The 22,088-nt window shown below is 40.2% G+C and overlaps 2 protein-coding genes across 2 annotated transcripts; both read right to left on the reverse strand.

The window, feature by feature from the left end:
* Window positions 1–972: 972 nt before the first annotated feature.
* On the reverse strand, window positions 973–11,133 carry LOC141013853 (LON peptidase N-terminal domain and RING finger protein 3-like). The gene is made up of 12 exons (XM_073487738.1): window positions 10,326–11,133; window positions 6,754–6,872; window positions 6,503–6,625; window positions 6,215–6,328; window positions 5,907–6,129; window positions 5,732–5,816; window positions 5,283–5,397; window positions 4,762–4,883; window positions 4,144–4,302; window positions 3,885–4,047; window positions 3,638–3,787; window positions 973–3,191 (listed from the first exon to the last, which is right to left on the reverse strand). Exons 1-12 carry the CDS (start codon window positions 11,053–11,055, stop codon window positions 3,033–3,035), a joined length of 2,262 nt encoding a protein of 753 aa, XP_073343839.1. The 5' UTR covers window positions 11,056–11,133; the 3' UTR covers window positions 973–3,032.
* A 5,141-nt stretch (window positions 11,134–16,274) lies between these two features.
* commd5 (COMM domain containing 5) lies at window positions 16,275–22,087 on the reverse strand. Its single transcript, XM_073487740.1, has 7 exons — window positions 21,868–22,087; window positions 21,183–21,337; window positions 18,918–18,946; window positions 18,752–18,802; window positions 18,431–18,526; window positions 18,114–18,189; window positions 16,275–17,068 (listed from the first exon to the last, which is right to left on the reverse strand). Exons 1-7 carry the CDS (start codon window positions 21,986–21,988, stop codon window positions 16,967–16,969), a joined length of 630 nt encoding a protein of 209 aa, XP_073343841.1. The 5' UTR covers window positions 21,989–22,087; the 3' UTR covers window positions 16,275–16,966.
* Between the last annotated feature and the right edge of the window lies 1 nt (window position 22,088).

The raw sequence follows: 22,088 nt of genomic DNA on the forward strand, positions 1-22,088 counted from the left end.
TTCACAGATAATCAGTTTTAAACCAAAATCCATTTCGGCGTCATTGTTCAACTTTCTGGATGGGAACTCTCAACATTTACAAATGACAAAACACTGGCTCTTTGTCATATGACTACATAGGGCAGTGGGAGTTTTTACATTTTTGTCTGGAGCTTTTACTCACAAACAGAAAATATAATAGCAAAAGCAGACGTGATTACATTTTAGGTGGATTTTCCCTTTACCTCTTTCAGGAGGTACATTCGACTCTGCGTCTGTAATATCTACAGTCTGTGATATGCTTTTACACTGGAGGTGATTGTTTTTTTATTACGGCTTTTCCCTTTCCCGCCCAGTTTGAGCTAACTCATCGTAGCTTCTAAGTGGTTACCAGTGTGGCTATCAGCAAACATTTACTGGGGCGATGATTTTATTCAAGGTGAAGAGGTAGAGTTGCAGCGGTGTTCCATTTTCAAGGTATATCGTGGTCCAAAAATTGCAGTATTGACTTCTGTCATATTAGTTATTACAAAACAATATTGTCTGTCAGGACATAATATTTAGTGAAAGCTTTTGTTCACCAATAAATCTCTATAATTATTGTCAGTGATAACAATGATTATAATAATTGTGACATAGCGTTTAATGTGATATTTTCTCATTGGTTTTTGTACCATGAAAATCTCATATCGTTGCAACCCGAGTTGAAACCAGTTGTTTTTGTTTTGTCAGTACTTTCCAAATTCGAAAAGTACTTACAAATGCCTCTAATGACAAACATCGTCTCAAGTATTTAACAATTGTGCTGAAAAACTCTAATCGCGCATCACTAGAATATCATTAAGGGGGAAATATTAAAAGATTGTGGTCTTGCACTTCATCAGTTTCTTCATCTGACATGGCTTTGGCCCTTTCAATACAAAATAATACATATGGATAATTTGACATGACACTCTGTTCTATTACACATGAAATGAGGAGACAAACACGCTAGTAAGTGAAGAAAATTATAAAATACAAAGAACTCGATTGACATAGAAACATGTAAAATCAAACACATGTATATAAAATAAAAGATTCTGAAGGCAAAGCTCAACAACATCTCGTATTTTCCAGAGATGAGCTTATTGCCGTGTAAAAACAGTCATGTCACAGACATCGTGAAGGCCTCTATATTTATCAAACAACATTTTTCTTCCTCAGAAATTCGCTCGTGGATCTTCTCAAAATGTGTTTTATATCTATTTTTTTTACTTATTTCCTTTCCGTCAAAATCATGTTTGATGAATGGACAAATCTCCATAAAGGGGAAAAAAATGAACCTTATTATTAAGGCACTGGCCTTTACTCAGAGCATACATCAATCAAACTCACATGGAAGGAGTTATTTTGCAGGAGCCTTGGCCTGCTAGATAATGAGAATAGGCTCACACTTAGAGACTGTTTTCCAATTTATCCACCAGAAGATTTAACTTAATTCTGTGGTAATCCAAATCCTGATTTTAGTTATATCCTGAGGCCTGTTTCTTTCCCTTACTTAAAGTGGAAGTGCAAAATAAGTCAGAATAAATACTGAATAAATACACGTACGACATAATGGTATCAGAAATCCAGATGTTGCTTCCTGTATCACTGTCAGGCTCTCTTTACGCCCGTATAGAGAGGCTGCTGACAGCCAAATATGTTTAAGTCAACATAGCTCGGATTGTTGCAGGCCAATAAAAATACTACACGGATTTGGGTCACCAGTGACCTAAAAATAGGTGGTTTGGAAGAGAAACTTCCCTCAACTCCAGTTCCAAGAGTTTTCACCAGCAGCCATTTTGGCTCAGAGTCATTACCCCCTCTTGATAGTGTAAATGGTGTTTTTACGTATTTTCCAAGAGTTAACAAAGTTTGACGTTTGGGGTCAAATACTACGTTGAAAACAGCCTTTGGAAAGTGAGCAGCTCAACATCTCTTTCTGTGAAATGTAAACAATGTCACTGCATGCATAAATAATGACAAAATAAATAATGGAGAAAAAAATATCCAACAAATAAAAAAAAATGGATGAGTAAAACACAAGAACAAGAGCCTTAAAGCACGCCAATGTAAAGGTTCAGTCCATAGTTATTCAGCTGCAGGATGTCAGACAGGAAGAGAAGCAATGAAGGAAGTTAAGGAAGACAGAATAGCTGATTATTGTTAAAGTTATGGTGTAGGTGGAAACTAGTAAACACAGAGGTTTATCTGTAAATGTCTAACTTATTAATGGTCACACCATTTACAGAGATTTCAATCAGCAAATGAGTTTTCAATCACTACAAATAGTCATATCTAATCGGTATTATATAATTATATACTCAAAAAGGCAAATTCATTATTTGGTCTCTTGCGGAATTTATGAGGACATTTAAAGACAGACAGTTTGGGGACACTGATTGGTTGAATTGATGGCACTTGCAGCCATTGTTTGATTGTGAACTGGACAATTTGCTTTGTCTTTGCTTTAAAGCTATGTTCAGACAGGCAGCTCAGTTCAATCACACATATCAGGTTTTTTTTCGGTGTGTCAAGAGGAACAACTATAAAAATGGAAGAGGGCCAGAAAGGCAACAATGCACCCTGGACATATGAAGACATATCAGCACAATGGCTTGTTGCTGTTCACATGAAGACATAAACATACACTTAGCATGTGCGCATTAGCGTTGATACAGTGACATCCAATGTTAAATGGGAGGTAATGATTCTGTTCAAACCCAAATGAGTCACATAAAGAAGAGTTCCCTCCTGTCTGAACGTAGCTTATGTCTGCATTATGCATGGAAGATATCTATGTTATCCTTGTTGCTGCTTTTTTTGAAGGTTAAAGTTTTCTGTCAATGTCTGGGTGAAGTCCATTGCTACTTTCCAAATGGGACCTTGCTACAACAGGGAAGGCGCAGCGACATCAACGTCAGTTCTTTGTGCATCAAAAGTACGAGCAACAGGTCAACTGCTGCTGCAGAGGAAGGGGGCAGGTGGTTTACTGCATTTTTCCAGGTGGACGCACGCTTGTCGAGAGCATGTCACCGGGGCCTGCTGTGGGCCATGAAGAGTAGCACCTTGCGGATGCCGCTGAGGCGATCTTTCAGAGAGGTGAGGGCCAGGAACGGCAGCTGGGCTCGGCCTTCTAACGGGAAAACCGCTAGTAGCCACCAACACCACGAGGGACCGTTGGGAGTGGTCTGAAGGGAGGAAGAGAAAGAGGGGTCACAGTGAGAGGGTATTAAAGACAAAATGAAGGAGAACTGCTTTTATTCTCCGTTGACGTTGTTTGTCATATACATGTTTTTAATGCTTTGGTTTCCTTTTCTAATGTCATTTTATAAATTGTCTTAGTGTATCATGAAATGCGCTACATAAATAAAATGTATTATTATTATCATTAAGGACAAATTCTGAATAAACTTCAGTCTGACATAAAAAATTGTTTTTTCTCCGTCTTATATAAAGATAAATTGATAGTTGATCTCCATGCTACTATCGTTTTGTACATACAAAAACATGTTTTCAGTGGATGCTGCATCACATTAAGTATACAGCAACATCAACAGCAACATATAGACTCATGATTGATTTCTAAAACTATCAAATGAAAAATGTGACTTTGCAAATTGTGCGTTGTGTGTACCTGAAGTACAGAGTCTTTCCGAGGCATGGGTCCAAAGTGTCCTTCAATGCGTTCCTTCTGCTCTGCCTTCAGGGAGTCGACCCACACCAGGGCCTGGTCGTACACCGTGTCATGTAGAGACTGCAGCTCCCGCTCTGCCACGCCCTCCACCTGCACACACACACACGTTTGAGCTATAGCATCTTCTCGTAATTCTCTCGTCTTTTGTTTTCATACCCTCTCCCTCCAGCCACACCTCCCCACATACCTTAACATCTTCCAGGTACTCTATATCAGCTGTGTTGTATCCATCCCTCTCACGGTGTTGAATGACTTTAAACCTCCGTCTGCCGACGGTGTCCACAACCGAACGGCCGTCGGAGAAGAACTTCACATCGCGGATCTCTAATAGGCATCCATAGTCTGCAAACCTGGAGACAGGAGGAGGAAGAGGACGTGATGTTATAGAGATCATGGTTACATACTCTGAAACTGAAGCGCAGAAGAAAGCACATCCTTGCACTGACCCTTTGAGGTTGTCTGCCAGACACATGCCAAAGCAGTTGGTTCCCGTCTCCATGCATCGGCGAATCATCAGCCTGTAGCAGGGCTCGAAGATATGGAGAGGACACGGCACAGTGGGGAAGGCCATGGTGCACACGAATATAGGCACATTATTGTTAAGACTGAAGGGAGACAAGAATAAAGGTGTGTGTTTGTAAGGGCAAAAATGAACTTTCTGTCTCAACATCAATCTTTAAAATGATTTAAAAAATGTAAATAAAACTCCATCTGCAGCATTAATCTCAACTGACCTCTAGGACAAATGCATAAAAAACCCAAACTGGGTTGAGTGAGACTGAACCCAGTTTAAGAGAGGTTATTTATTGGAGACAGCCAAGTTTGTTGCAGCCTCCAGGGAGTGATACTTGATACCTCATGTGACGTACACTAAGAGGTCAGTGTGTCAGACGTGTGTTTTCTACAGTGGGTCAGTAGGTCAAACAGCAGAGGGGGATATTCACATGTGAGTGTTCATGTCTGCCACACATACTCACACACATAAAATCAGATTCTACGTGAGAAGAGAAAACAGACTACATACGGCACTGATAAAGAGACAGTTGGGGAGAGAGCAGACTTACTTTGAGAGCTCAGCTATCTCGTCCTGGTGGATTTTCTGTCTTTCCATGAGCTCAGAGGGGAGATACTTAGATATCAGGCTCTCCATTAATACTGTCTTACAGTACTGCCTCTGGACCAGGTACTGGAGAGAGACACACATAGAGACTTCATCACATACATGTTAACAGTGGCAGAAACATGAAGAGACAGAGTTTGGGCATTTTTTCAACAACATCCACATTAAGGCCTGCTCTATATTTGTCACACTTATTTAAAATTTTTCTCACTCTAGCACCAATCAGATACGCCCAATTCCTAGTGGGTATCAGCCATGACATAACCGATCCAAATAAAAGTTAGTTTCTGCATCAATGCTGTTATAACATTCAGTGCTTTCCTCTATCAGTTACATTCAGTACAGTCATGGCAGGTCACCAGCTCTGTTTTTAGTTCCATATCAACCCCTGGCGTTATGTTACCTTACATAAAGATGACCCAAATCAGTTCCACATTGAGGAACAAATTTTAAGACCCTTCGTACCTCCGACAGCTCCTCTTTACAGAGTGGACACATTGGGTTGTGGTCCAGACATCTCTCCAGACACTGAAGACAGAAGGTGTGACCGCACGGCGTCGTCACCGGCTCGTAGAAAATTCTGGGTGGGAAACAAGGTGACATTTTCTTTCACGTTTGACCAAAAGTCCAAAGATAATCAAGATATAAGACGTTAAAAAAAGCAGCAAATCCTCATATTTGAGAAGCTTGGATGTTAATGTCTGGCAGTCTGGTCCCACACAAGCTACTAGTCAAAACAAACACTCTTACAGCAGATACTGATGCCCTAAAAGCTACTGTATGTCACATTGTTTTATTACAGACTATATAACCCTAAGTGGCAATTTAGCACAGCACAGCTCAATGCTAACTGATTTATTGCATGGTGTATACTAAAGTTAGAGTTCTGAATCAAGCTGTAAAGCTAATCTCACCTCATGCAAAGAGAACACTCCAGATCTGTCGGGTCCAAGACGTCACCGACCGAAGACCTCGAAGATTCATTCCCCTCTGCTGGCTCTGATAGAGAGATTATCAAACACATGATAAGACACAAAGCCGGCTAACAGAAAGTGTGCGTGTGTTTGTGCACAAATTTCAAAAGCTCACCACACTTGGCTCTCTTGTGATCGTCGCCCCTCTCCCGTCCTTCCTTCTCCAGCTCCTCCTCCTCCTCTGTGTTCCTCCGTTTCCGCTTTAGCAGTAAACACTGGTCCAGCCTCCCGACCTTAGGCTCTCCCTGACCTTTGACCTCGCATCCCTCCGACCTCTCAGGCACAGGAGGGGTGAGGGTGAGGCCGAACTCTGACGACAACAAGCTGGAACTAAAGCTCTGAGGAAAGGATGGAAGGAGAGGACAATGAAACCTAATTTCTCTTCAGTGTCATGCTGACTAACAGAGGTAGAGCAGCCCTTACCTGGGAGGGAGTGTTAATGCTGTTTTTGATGTGTGCTCTGAAACACACTGTATTGCAGTCTGAGATGTGTTCAGGTACCTGATCCATAACTGGAGCCAGGAGATCACTGAGGAGCTGAGAGGAGATAACAGACAATGACATCATTATTCTTTATTCTAACAATTCTGCATGCATTCATTATAAAATAAGAATCTAAACTGTTGATGCAATGTGTCGTGTTTTCTTTAAAATGGGCTGCACACAACTGGATTCACAAGGAAATGACTGCAGTTCTGATGTTGGATTTACCTTGTTGATCTCAGTCTTGGCCAGTCTACAGTCGGGCTCTATGGACAGACACACCAGGTACTCTCTCAGAGCTTCCTCCGTCCTGCCCAGCGACACCAGGGCCTGGGCCTTACGAACATGACCCTGCAGGCAAGAGGAAGATATATCACTTATCTAACATCCACATGGCAGCTTTGCACATTTGGAGAGGAAACTAATAATTATATATTTGTGTATAAGGCTGAAAGAGAAAACGTAGTTGTGTGCAATACCTTGGACCAGAGAGGCATTAGTCTGCAGGCCATCTCAGCGTCTCTCAGAGCGCTCTCATAGTGTTTGAGACTGGAGTGGATCTGGGAGCGATTACTGAACAGTATGTGGTCCATGGGTGCTGAGGAGGAGAGAAGGGACAGCCAGTTAGTTAGTTATGACCATAGTTAGTTTGTTGCAAATTTCATTCATTATTGATTAACAGTGAAAAAAGTTGCTCTGCTTGTGTTTGTCTGACCAAGTCTTAAACCCAAAGAAATTCAATTAACAATGATCTAACACAAAGCACAGCTTGAACTCGAATTGGCATACCTCCGCCAAGGCCCAATAGTTCCCTTTTATACTCACTCATAGACACAAGCTACCTAAATACACCTATTTTTTTCATTAAGATCCATGCATTTTCCCCTGAGAAATCGACAAAAAAACACCCTATCTTGCAATGTTAAAGGAACAATATGTAAGAATTTTAGTTGAAATTGTAAAAAATTAATAACAATTATCAACAGAATGTGAATATGTATTGTGTTTCAGAGAAAAAAGCAAGAAAAGCATGGAACCATATATAGTTATATATTGTTAATAAATTCAAGTGTCCACCCTCTTTCCTACAGATTAAAACCTTTACATTCTCTATAAGATGCATGACCTCTATTCTAAGACAACTATTTCACAACATACTGCATCAGTCACTTTTTTATTTCCTTGTCTTTAAAAGCTAAATTCACTGGTGATATAAGGTTTTGAGTTATATGACCGAGCAAATGTTTAAAATGGCTCAGATTCCACATTACAAAACATGTTGTGAAAAAACTGGCTGCCTTACAAAACCATGCAGCACTATCAAGGTCACCCACATTCCAGGTTTCATAACTATAAAAACTTATGCAAATGTCACAGTTAGCCCTATGGGAACCAGAGCGAGATACACACCATGATTCTGCACAGGAACGAGCAGTATAATCAATAAACCAATAAAAAGAGAAATGCCGTTTGGGAGACGCCTCGAGTGAAAAGTGTTATTTTAAATTATCACAGTAATCACTGCACAGTGCTTACTGTCAACAATGCTGCTTTGTTTCACATACACACAAACATACACACACACATACACACACACACACACACACACACACACACACACACACACACACACACACACACACACACCTAAGCTAATTATAACTCTGAGGACATTGTACTGACATGCATTAATTCCATGGAGGCTAACCCTTACCTTACCTTACACAACCCAAGCAAAATCTTAACCTAAGCAGTCCAGTACCAACATTATTCAAGCACATTTTTTAAGAGCATAAAATATATTTTCATAAAACACATTTTTGCTTTGCTCACAAACTTATTTGTGACAAACAAATTTTTTATTTGGGTCATTCCATTATGAATCGGACGCCATTATTGAATAACTACGTATGAGTCAGAGCGATGCAGTTAATGAGGCAGACTTTAAATCCTCCACCTGGATCAGAGATCATCATCGGCTACCGGCCGCTTCTGTGATTCACTGCAGTTTAGAGCTGGTTTACTCAAAATTAGACAGTTATGTCACTCTTCGTCATCATTTATCAAAACATTTCGCTAACCATGCAGAATCACTTTGAATAACACTGTGGCGCACAAAAACAGCACAGGACAATCCTGTCCTATGACTGTCATTGTTGTCTGAGCAGCTCCACTGCAGCAGCCGGCAGATAAACGCTCTGCTGGTGGGTCAGCCGGTGTACAGAGACGTGGGTGTGGGTGAATAATCCTGACTGATCAATCCGGTGATTCTATCTGCTGTCTACTGATTGGCTCGAGAAACTCTCAACTGTCAGGGAAACAAGTAACTATAAACTTACACAACCCGCCTGTAAAGTAGAGCATTGCTCAGTCTTCAGGGCCGATGCTGATACTGATATAAGTGAGTAAAGAAAATTCCAGAATCAAGATATCAGCATAAAATGATCCCTCAAACCCTTTTAACAAAGATAATGTGATGGAGGCAGGATATTTTACAGTTTGACATTAAACTTTATAATCCAAAAGGACATCAGTGCACTGAAACAGTAAATTTCCTGGGAATTTAATGATTATAAATTACCTCAAGCTACTTTTCTACATTATGTTCTGTAAAACAAAACATTTCTTATCTGGGGCCTATCTGACAATGTCAAGGGCGTCACTTTCTGTTGAAAAGTGGTGGGGACATTAGGCTGTAATTACAGTGAAAAAATTGGCATGATAGCACATCAAAATTCATTCATTGTCATTAGTTAGCTAACATTTCCTAGTGCAAGCTATTTTTGGCACGATTTTAAAGGGGCAAGAAATTCAAACTAAGAAGTTTAATATTTACAATATTCATGAGGTAACAATACAAACTCAGAAAGATTCATTTTTTCCATAACTGAATAAACAAGCTGTTCTCAGAGGAAAATAAGGTCCTCAGAACACTGTTTGAAGATAGAAAGGTGGCAGGGTCTGCCACATATAAACATATTTAGTTTGTTTAGAAATAAGTTTAAAAAAAATCAGTCAATGAAGATCTTTCTCTTCTGATTAAAATTTCTTCACCCAAAACTACCAAGTGCACTTTTAACTAATTATGCTTTATAAAAAGTGATGGGGACAAATTGGTCATTTAAAAAAGTGGTCAATGACGCCTATGGACAACATATATGCCAACACTGTAATAGGCCGATATCGGCCGTAGATATCAGTCTGGCTCTGATGTGGAGTGACTGTGAGCTGCAGTAGAGTAGCGCACTGAGGCCAAATGAGGTCAGGTCAGCTATCCCAGCCATAAAAGACGTCTGCCTGCACCAGAGGAGACTTTTCAGTTCAGCAGTCCACACTACTGCAACTGTTTTTCAAGAATACATTTCAATTGCTGTATCAATTAAAGAAAACAGCATGCAATGTATGTGAATAGCACATAGGTGACCATCCAGCCTGAGAGGGGCCTAACAAATATCTGCCTGAACAATATAGGAGGTTGTTATATGACTACAAATAATCAGGTTATGTAGGTTACAGTTCACCTCTTCACCACCAGCTCTGCCTGTATAAAACCTGTCTGTGAGAGAGCATAGATGTCCCCCTCCTGGTGACCTGCAATAATACCCTTGACCCACATTTGCCTGAATCATTGGTTGACGTTACACAATGAGGCGGGTTACGTGCTTACGCAATGTTTGGTCCACTGGCCCAGCCTACATAACGCTGTTATCCAACACATGGCTGGAGAGGGAGTACTGTGACGTGCCAGCAGAGGCACGTCGCTCCTGCGAACTGTGCCACAGCCACACGCAGTATGTAGCACACTTATGAAACTCAGTCATGTGTTATTACTGACTATTTAGCTCTTTATGGCCTCATGACAAGTGAGCTGACCTGGTGTTGTGAGGCAAAAGGCTCGTCTTAGCGAAGGGTAATGAGAAAAACATGCAGATAAAGTAGCACAGACATGTAGTCAGCGCCCCCTCACATAACTGTGAAGTGTGTCACAGCAGCTACAGGCATGTTGTGTAAAGTTTCAACACAAATATCACGGTGTCGTTCAGTGTCCTACCTATCGTTATGGCTTGGTTGTATTTCTCCAGCGCTGCCTCCATCTTCTTCTCGGAGTACAGTCCGTTGCCCTCCCGCCTCAGCTGGCCGGCCTGGTGCTGGGTCGGGAACCACTTGGCCAGCAGGTTGCTGAGGACCACGTTGACCCTGTAGCTCTGGACGTCGGCCACCCTGGAGCTGTCCCTGCACTCCTTACACATCACCGGCTTCTCCTTCTCCTTCCTCTCCCTCTCCAGACACTTCTTGCAGAAGCAGTGTCCGCACGGCAGAGTCACAGGCTCGTACAGAAAGCTCAGGCATATCCGACAGGAGAGGTCTTCGTACCCTACCGGGCATCCGGCTGCCTCCTCTCCTCTCCTCGGGCTCCTGTTCTGACCGTCACCCCCGTCCTGCCTCCTGATACTGTCCGACAGGTACTCTATGAGGTTGGACAGGTGGACAGCTCTCAGTCTCTCTGTCTCCGAGGCTTGTCGGTAAACCTCGAAAGCTTCGGTCAGTTTGCCCCCGAAGGCCAGCGCGTCAGCCCGCTTGACCATCAGCTCCTGCCGGCTCCCTGCATCCCCCGGACCCGCCAGCTGACACTGGTAAATATCCGCCGCCAGGTCGAAGTTTTTCGATTGGAAAGCCTCTGCTGCAAGCTGCAGCATGCTCTCAGTCTCAGTCCCCATGTCCCGCGGTTGTGTGAAGTCTGTCCCCTCACCTGTGAATGTGGTCAATACCTCCACTGCCATTCATGCTCGCTGCTGGGAGGCTGTGACTACACTGCACACTGATGCTGTGGACCAGGAAGTACCTATATAATTCTCAATGGAGCAGCGCAGGGAAAAAAAACTGTTATGTAAAAGTTTTGTCATGTGACGCCCACCAGCTGTTCTGATTGGACGAGTTGAGGAAAACTGTTATAAAACAAGCTGCCATGTAACAGTTGGAGTGCCGGGGCAGAGGGCCGGAGCCTGTCTGAGCTGCATCCACGAGCCACATAACACAGGCGGGTCAGTGTATGGAGGCCCAGGTGGGACCATGGACACACACACACAATAAGGAGTTTTACATTTTTACATTTCAAAAAAATATTCCTAGTAAATCATGTAAAATCATATTACCGGTACAGGCAGTGTAATGTGAAAACTATTCCCCAGTTTAAAATATGTTATTTCATTTTTTTTTCTCCGCCACTATCTGGCGACCCCTGGAAATAATCTTATGACCGCCTTCGGGGCCCCAACCCTCAGGTTGAGAACCAATGACCTAGTTTACATATGAAAAAAATCCAAAAAATCTGTGATCTATCAGCACTGTTAACATCAGTAAGATAAGAACGGTTCAGACTGTTTTAAGTGTATTTAAAGTCAGTAAAGAAGGTCAATAGTGGTGATATAAGAATAAGAAATACTTTACTGATCTACAGGAGGGTAAATGGGGCTACCACAAAGAATAAAAATGTCAGCATAGAGGAATTATAAGAAAAATCTAAAACAGAGAATCAATACAAAGAAAATAAGAGTAAGAATTTACAAAATGTAAAAAATAAAATTGTAAAAAAAAAATATGTGCATTACTTTGATAACTGATCTCTCAGGGCTGCAGACTAACGTTTCATACTGGTTGCATTGGTGAGCCTGACTTCTTCATTTAGATGAACCAGCACATCATTTTGATGCACCTAATGATACATTTGAATTAATTTCCTAACAAATTATGTAAATGATTGCAAACATGAATAAAAGTGAAAATACATGTTTTTCTTGAATTACAGCTCTTGCAAAGAAAAAAATGACGACAACCTCAATTACTGAAAAATAAACTGCTGAATTTTAGAGAAAGAAAACAGAGATAAGAGCTAGAAATGTGCAAAGATATGTGCCTAACACTATACTGTAACACTGTGACAAGAAGTAGTTGAAATTTACAGTATAAATGGTGTAGTACACTGGAGTAATTGTACAGCATTTACTCCACAAGTTTTCATTGGGCAAAATATTTTAAGACAGTCCCACTAATTGACAAACCATTATCCAAGGATCAAACTGTATTAATCGTATGAAGTGAATTTCTATCACCATCATTGGGTGATTAGGTAACTGCAGTTTTAGTGCCGTTTCTTGGTTTAGTTATTAAACTAGGCCAGCTGTAGTAAGTATTGTGGCACAGTAATTGACCCGTGGGCGTGGACTTTTAAAGGCCTTCCCTCTCTGGTTCTGTTTATCTAATTACAAATATCTGTCCTGCTATGAAATGCTGCAGTTACCTGTTATGTGTCAAGTGAAGCAGTTATGTGACAGTCTCAAAACGGCTTTATATAAGTATTTACATAAGGTTTTTTGCACCAGAAACGGGACTGAATCATTACTTCTTGTATGAATAGTCGTGCAACGATCTTTAGAAAGGCTACACTGAATATATGGGCACACAGGCAGCTGTTTGCGTGTAATGTTAGTTTTGAGGACAGTTTACATGGGTTGCATGCAACACCCTGGGGGAAGTTTGGGTTTGGTGAATGCTTTTGCTCAGGGGCACCTGAGCAAATCTCTGCATGCACTGCAACTCACTCTAAAACTGACTGCTGGCACTGAGTTAGAGTCTGCCTAAATACTTGGAACTAAATCAACAGTTTACCACCAACTTACTTCACCTTATCTGACGCAGGTGAAGCGCAGGTAAACCTGTTCAGCTCTTACACAAACTGTAATGTCATGTAATGTCTATCGAGGGATCATTTGATCACATAAACCAACAGAGGATGACTTTTTGAACTGTGACTCAGAGCTCAGGATTTGATAACTGTAAGGCAACCAGAGCTTTGAGGTTTTGAAAGCCATTGTTGCATAAAAGAGTTTGCATAATGAAAAAGAATAGTGGAAGGTGACATCTCACTGAACAGACTGTATCATAGCATACATATGCAATATGTACAAATACAAAGACAAAATTATCAGTAATGAGTATTTTAGAATAAAACTATAAGTGGTTATCATAATATCCGGGTCAGGGAAGCACAGCTTTGAAAGATACCAATTACTTCACTCTGGATGAAGTTGAACTACAGAAAAGCTACCCTTGGGAGAAATGATCAAATTGACAATGTACATGTGATATGACATTATAACAAAATATAATTTTAAAAAGTCACACGCCAGTAAAAAAAAGAAATGCCAGGTGGGTATTACACCATATTGCTCCCAGTTGCTCTTCTATTGGTGTGTGAGTATGTATGAATGGTTGCTTCTGATGAGCAGGTGGTGCCTTGCATTGTACAGTGTATGAATGCTGACTTGTGTGGTAAAGTGCTTTGAGTGGTTGCAAAGACTAGAAAAGCGCTCAGTACAGTCCATTTACCACTTATGGCCCAAATTTGTTTGTAGTTCCAGTAGCTCAACTTGCAATAGACCACTTTACTGCTTTAACTTAAATAAATACTGATTGCACAGTGTAATGGCTGTAGATAAATGACACCATCCATGTATAGATGGACTCCCTGTAAAAGTCGCTTTCACTATGCTATTTATTCTGCAACCGAGCTGGATGTTTCCCAAAAAAAAATGAAGGCCGATTTTACGGCACAATTAAAGCGCATCTGCCATTGCACAACCAAAACAGGAAGAGTCATTGTTTCCCCTGGTCGCTATCCCCGGGTAACGATGAAATAAGTGTGGAAACTCTAAACTGCAAAAGAAGAAGAACCCCACTGTTGGAGGAGTCAAAGGAAGTGAAGAGGGAGTGTGATAGAAACCGAGGTAGAACAAGAGTGAACAGACGGACATTCACTTGATGGAGAGCGTCAGTGTAGTGCCGTTTGTAAATGTCTGTTTCCCCAATGATATATTGCTGAATAACTGACATTACTGAGTCAGCTTTGTAGATATCAAACTTCTTCTCTAATTGTTGGAATGTTATGCTACATTTAGCCTTTTCCTGCACTTGAGACTTTCACGCACAGTGGCTGGTGTTACTCGCTACAAGACCAGATGTAGAAGTAGGTTAAGGTTGGGGTTTAATGGCTCTGGTTAAGGGATTGGGTAAAATAGCTCTGATACTAGACTACGTGGTATTATTAGCATTACCTGGAGTAGTATATCCTGCAGCCTCCAAATAAAACCTATTTGCTAAAGGGGTTTGCTGTGTGTGTGAGTGAGTGAGCGGGGATTATAGGCTAGTCAGTCGATCAGTGTCCATGTCAGTAGTAGCGGTGCTGGTAATATAGGTCGCCCGGTCTGGCCCGTGAACTCAATCCCACACACAGACACAAACCTTGTGAGTGACATATACTCTGCAGGAGACAGAGACGGGGTGACACACATGTGGAAACAGATGGACTGACATATATGCAAATGAGGACACGCGCAGAGTATTATGCAAGCGCACGGACACACACTGACCACACACACACACACAATTATCAGAAATGCTTGGGCCCCCTCATACCTTCAGATGTTATGTGTGTTTCTAAGTAGGCCACCAATGCAGTCTAGCCAGTTCTTCTAGCGCAGATTGTCTAGACATTTTATACTGGGCTGGGACCAGCAGTTATCCTCAAAGTCACATCACAGACGATTATACAAGGGCTCATTTGGCTTGACGCCGGAGGTATCTCATTATACAGTCAATCCTTCAAATTTCAGGGCAAACCTCAGATTTTAGTGCATTCCTTTAGGAAAGAATGCACAAACAAACAAGAATAAAAAAGCATGACAGAATCGAGGTTACATGCGACACAGGTCTTACATCAGAGCTGAACAGCTAGCAAGATTTTAAATGCTATTGCAAAAGTTAAAAAAACAAAACTTTGACACAGTACGAAGCTTTTGATTCAAAAACTTTTTTTTTCCTGAGTTAATACAGTATCACATTAAATACAGCTGTCATTGGTTACGCAGGTATTTTAGCATCATTATTTTATCAAGTTCTGGATAAATTCTAATTTCAACATGATGGAGCTACATGGAGAGTTAATTACAATTCATCCTGAAGAGAACTTGAATGTGTGCAACAAATTCATGACAAACCACCGAATGTGTATATTAGTTTTGAGACAAGTGACACAAAACCACAGCTGAAGCTCATGGTGGCACTTGAGGATGTCAGGGCATCACTAAAATCAGAATTCATCCTCTTGGGATCATGAATGTCTACACACAATTTCATGTCAATCCATCCAACCGTAGTTGAGATATTTCAGTCTGGACCAAATAGGTGGATGGACTGAGTCTTTCCTAGTGTCATGCTACTTGGAAGGTGATGTGGTTTCAAGCTTTATTTTAAAGCAATCCCACAAGTTAAGAAACAACATGTTTAAACAATATTAATTGAGATTTAAAATGTTGAATGGGGAAATGTGATGATTGCAGAGCAAGTCTTCCAGAGATAACATGTGATTGAATCAAAGATTAAAGAGTTGTTGGTTCAATCATAAAACTATGGAAGCCCATTTCTGCCAGTTAAAGGAAAAAAAGGATGAAAAATAAGCTTGATGAAAAAAATATTGCCATGGTAAGTCATAATTATGTAATAGAAAGACAAAATTAATCAATAAAGAAGTTCAAATCATGAGTTAAGAAGCCATTAATATGATGTTAAAAAGTGAGTTTAAGACTATGATAATGAGACTAAGTTTTTATATTTTTTCTTTAACCCGCAGATATGGGCTTCCAAATAAAACTGATCAGTGGCAGCTGTTTCAAAAATTATATTCTGTTCCAGTTCATTACTTGCACAATAAATTGTAGAAGCATTACAAACCTATTTTGTTAATTAAGAGCTTTTAAAACAACTTCATAGTATATTTTTTTTTTCAGCTGTCACTTCTGTTAAGGCTTCTGTCAATGTTTGGACTCATTTCCATAGTGTGTTTATGGTAGTGTTGTATTGTTAAGAAGCATTACGCCTTTAAAAAATGCTATATGAATTATAAACTCTCCGACACTTCGGAGCAGATCAGCTGTTCTTTTGAAAATACAGGAATGGACAGATTTTATTAGGGAATGTGGTTCAGGCGGTAAACATTCTTGATGCCATTATAGAAAACACATACAAAATAACAGAAAATTCAACATTTTACCTGTTATACAATAGTGCTACAACCCAATCTTTTGTACTGTCACTGGTTTGAATTACATGTATAATCACGTGTAGAAAAAAATACCTTGATAATCTTTGACTCGCACATCCTCGTGTTTCAGAAGCATGTGAACAAAATGTTCAGGCCCAAACTCACCAGATCACATGACACCAGTTAGAGTGGCCACTTATTAAGAGACTGGGTGCTCGCTTGACTGCATTTATATTTTGGCACAGTGGAGGCCTTGCAGCTGTCTCAAAACAACCACTTAAATGGATAATACTAATATGTACAGTTTATAACACAGCAACAAAAAGAGTGAGACGGTTTGAGTCTATAGATTTGTTTAAAAATATAGACTGTGACAGTCTTGAGTCTTTTTTTCTTCTGTATGGTCATTAGGTAACTATTCTTATCATGTTGCACTCTATCAAAACAGTCAAGTATGTTGGATGCCAACATCTTGATATTATAACATCATGACAGGCAGATTATCAGCATCATTCATTTTATCATATTTGAAAGTATTAAAATGCATTTTGTGCAATTTCTCAAAAACAGAGTAGACAACAGCTCCGCGCGGTGGATCAATCTTGGATTTGGAGGATGCTCCTCTTCTCCAGATCGTTCATCTCTTTGAGGATCAGAGCCACGTTGTACCGGAGCTCCTGGAATTTAGACACAGGCACCTGAAGAAGAAGACAACAAGTAACTGACAATGCAGCACCGACAATGTGTCCAGTATGAAAAAAACTGCACAGCAAAGGTGGAGCTAAAATGTGGATACAGCACAATATTACCATGATGCCATGACAGCAATAAGATGGTGGCCATTACTTAAATATTTGTAAGTAGAGGCTAAGATAGGACACTGTTAAAAGTGTGGGAAAAATGTAAATTCATGTTCCTGCACACAGTCAGCACTGTGTTCTGCCAGAAAATGCGTGCGTGGTAATATTCAACTTTCTTTCAATGATTACATTTTCCTACACCTGTCTTTTTGGTCAGGTGTAGGACAATAGTCACTGAAAAAGCTCTTGAAAGTCTTGAGAGACATTCACATTCAATGATTTATGCCTGAGTTTGACCTCTAACCTCCCTACAAGTAAATGGTGGGCTTCTCCCAATTCAGTGTCCTCCACATAAATTCAAAAGTGGGGGCTTTTATTTATAGCTACAATAATTTCTGTTCAAGGCTCAAGCAGCCAGCTCTTCTGTTTGTTTGTTTACTGTGAGAGCAGCAGCAGATTATCCTCAGTGATACTCCGGAAGAGATCCTGAGAGGCACATATCAGGTGGAGATCAGGTGTGTCCGTTAATAGAATCTGCCCATCGGATGTTGTCGCCACTTATCTTCTAATTCTGCTGTAATCTGATTACATAACTGCTGCACTAGGTACGCCAACAGCCACAGTGGAAGTCCTCTTCCTGCCTCTGTCTCCACTAGTATAGCCTACTTTGAAAGCATCCTGCAAATATAGTGCAGGTATGGAGTATGGCGCCCCCTGTTGAGTAAAGCGTCTTACTGACTTGTTGAAGATTTGATTCATTTTGCTGTTGAGTTTCTCACTTTGTCTGCTCACCTTTGTGTCATGAGCTTTCTGAATCATTCAAGACTAATTGCATTTATTTCCTATGAGCACATTTGTATAAATATTTAGGATGAAAATAAGTTGAATTGGGGAGAAATTTAAACTGCCTGTACAATGAACAACAAATAAATTGTTTAAGTACCTCAAAACGGTGAAAGCTCCCGTCTGACAGTTTCATCTGCATCAGAACAGAAGGCTGCAGGGATCTTGCTAAAGAGCTGTGGAGACAGAAGAGACACACAACAACATGGACCCCATTACAAAAAGTTGGAAATTAATTTTTTTAAAGAAATATGTCCCATGTTTTCTTTTGGATTTTGACCATTACTGCTCAGTCCAACTATCTCACATTCTCTGAGAGAGATTCTTCCTGGAAAGACAAACCCAACGCCAAACAATCAACAGAAAAGCTTCAATTAACTGGTGACAGGTTGAAAAACAAAGACATTTCTTCATCACCTTGTAGAAATGGCCACATCCACTCTCCATTTAAAGTCTTCTACTGTTGGGAGGTTGGGATCCTTTTGGGAGGCCGCTGCTTCTAGAGCTGCACGCCTGCACATACAAAGAGAGAGGTGGGACACAGCAATAATAATGTTTCCATGATCTAAATAAATTATATAAAAATATTATCAAATGTAGGTTACAATATGTAATAGGCATGTATTCTTCACTATTTATTCATGGTAAATAGAGCTCTTCTCCTCCTTCAGGAGAACATGCAAAAACAGAGACTAAATGCATGATGGTCTAAATTTAGAGGATGAAATTTCAACATACCGACTGCCAAAAACAACACTGGAGAAATCTGTGATAAAGTCTTCAGGTACCCTGATTGACAAACATAACAGAAACAACAAACTCAGCATTAGAGGTTGAAATTGTGTTGTGTATAAGTGGTAATGCACCAACAAACAGAGGATGAGATAATAAGGATGAGCCTTACCTCAGTTCTTTGAGATCTTCTTTGAAGGCCTTAACAGGGACACAAACAAAGAGTATTTTTTTTAGCATTTGTTGCCCTAGATACAAACACAGGTGTGTGTATCTGAGGTTGGAACTTAATAAGGCAAATTTAGTGAAAACACCTGTTGGGTTTTTATAAACAGACATTCTAGCAGCGTGCCAATTCCATACTGCATACTAATAGTACACATTATGTATTATATACTTATTGTTATAATATACTGAGTGAGAATATAAAAAATATTTACATACAGTAAATTCTAAGTGCTTAGACAGACAGCTTAACAACCATTCACACCTGGGCTCGCCTAGCCCTAACAACACACATGAAGGCCGTTTAAGTCAACGACCCACAAGTGGCCCTGATGACTCTGAAACTCAGAGCTCACACGTGTCCTTAACGACTCTGTAATGACACTCCAACACAGTGTTTAAAAGCCAGCCAACACCTCTCCAGTTAGCTAGAACTGAAGAAGCCTCTTGGATGAGAGGTGAAACGTCTTCAAGAAACTGAAACACATCCAGTTGTCTGTGATAAAGCACTTAGAATTACCATCACCTGGATGACTGAGAACCTTCATCAACAACATACAGTAAAGGTTTAATGTCAAATACACAGAAAATACAAAACAATGTCTGTCTGGACTGTGACGACACATCAGAGGCTACTGATTCTGATGTGTTTTTAAATGTCTCTGTTTCCTCTGTGCTGTACCACAAATTGCCTCTCGAGGTTCAGCTGACAGTGAAATGCATTTTAGGCCCTCCAAGATTAGCTTGTTTGGTTACATTAAAGACTATTAAGAAAAATAAGATAAAGAGATTAAAATGAGATCAAAGATATAAATATTATCAATACATGTATACACATTATGCTATATGCAGTATGTAACACTAATGTAGTGGTTAGGACTACAGTACCCATGAAGCATTGTATGTGACTTCCTGGTTGCGGAGGAAAGCGTTCTTGTTAAGTGTACTCCATGGCATCCCGACTCCTTCTTTACACAACTTACACATACTAACAGGAAATCACACCATATGTGCACCAACAATTATCAATCAAACTGTCTATCAGACTTCACAAAGAGGAAGCGAAAGGTTTATTAAAAAATTATAAAAAATAAATTGTTTTCTGAGATCTTTAAGTAGCTGTTCTACCACCACCAGTTCATTTAATCATTACCTTACCTCACCCAAATAAACTATTGAACAGATTTTAATGAAACTTTGATGGAGGATGGGTCTCTGCCCAGAACAGACCCCATTGACTATTGGTGCAGATCCAGATAAAGGGACGGATCCAGACATTTTTCCTCACTCTCTTTAACATTGTGAGATAGCGCAACATTGTTGTTAATGTCTCAGGAAATAGTGCATGGATCCTGATGGTGTCTATGGGTGAGTACAAAAGGGGACTGTTGGGCCTTGGTGGAGGTGTGCGCTCTACTGAGTGCCATTCTAGCTTCCTCCATGAAAAGCACTGTGGCACAACAGGCCTTTTCAGAGCAGACGTTTTGGCATGCCGCAGCAGGAAAAAACAGAGTTGACTTATTCACTACACACTATATAATAACTACAAATTCAATACAGTGCTCTGTAGTGAGCAGTAAATTGAGATTTTAAGCACTTACATTATAAATTATAATTTTGCTGGGGTCATTACTGACGCCTATAGAGATACAAAACAAAAAATATTTTTGAACATATACAATGTAGCTTAATGCACTTTTTTGAATCCCTTGTGAGACTTTTTAAGACACTATATGGTGCCTAAATTACACAGTGAGAATTTGTACACTCAGCTAAATGAAAGTCAGCCATCATTAAATTTATTATTTAAACCTGCGCACTTTTTTTCCTTCTTCTACTTTTGGGTGAGCAGAGCAACATTTTTGAATTCATTTCATTTTGACACTTTTCTGGGGTGAACCCTCCATCCTCGCTTAGATGTAGTATGCAGTATGCAATTAACGCACTTCATGTACTGTAATAGCAAGAAAAGGACATGAAACCAATAACATTAATAACCACTTTGTTTCTTCCAAGTGTATTGGTTAGCCATGATAGTGTGTGAGTAAGCACAATACCAGGCCCCCCAAGACTGAAACACCTGAATCAAACGCAGTTGTGCTCTTCCTGCTATGACATGTCACAATATGGCCAAGTCACTGACACAGACTGATTTAGTCTTTTAAGCGTACATTTTCCAACATATGTTTTCAAGTGTTTAACTACATCTTACCTCCTGTTTAAGCGTGGGGATGCGGATGGCCTCAGACAGAATTCTGTACATCCCAGCCACGATGTAACTGAGCCTCTCCTGAGGGATGGTACTGCTCTCTGCTATCGACTTCATCACCTCCCTGCAGTCCTTCCCCTCCAGGGCACTGACCACCGCTGCACACACAATCAATCACAGCCACCTTTAATTCACTTATTAAATGGCTTCAACTGATAGTGATGGGAGAGCTGCAGCAAATCATTGATTAGTTGTCAACTATTACATTCATAGTTTAACTATTCTGATAATCGATTCATCAGTCTGAGTCAAAATTCTCTGGTGACTGGTTATTTTACAGTAAACTGATTATGTTTGGGGTGTGGACAAAATGAGACATTTGTTTTTATCATATTATGACACTTTATAGACCAAACAACTATTTGACTAATGAATAAAATAATCACCACCTTATCATCTCGGATCTTATCAGAGCAAGGACATTGGGCAGGTCTGCTGCAGATTTGAGCTGTTTTCACACTACTTTATATCAAAATCTCTATTTAATATTATTATTCAATAAGCAACACTAAACTTTGAATAAACATTGAGATAGATATGTTATTACCGACAGAAGAAACAGGTCTGAAATGACTGATACCTGTTTAGAAAGACAACAACAGCTACATCTTAACTAGCTAGAATTTACCTTTCAGTATTTTTCTGAACATCTCTTGGTCCACATCCTTGAGGTTTTTCGACATTGACTCGATTTCAGGTGGTATCCTGCCTCCCAAAAAGCTGGAGTCCTTTGCATGGCTTGAAGACATCGTTCACCATGCACTAATATGCTGTATGTGCAGATAAAAGACAGCCTAAAAGACAAACTTAAGCAGAGACGTTTGTGCTTTTATGCTAGTTTTCTGTTTA

Source organism: Pagrus major, chromosome 18, assembly GCF_040436345.1.
Source record: "Pagrus major chromosome 18, Pma_NU_1.0".
Classification (NCBI taxonomy): domain Eukaryota; kingdom Metazoa; phylum Chordata; class Actinopteri; order Spariformes; family Sparidae; genus Pagrus; species Pagrus major.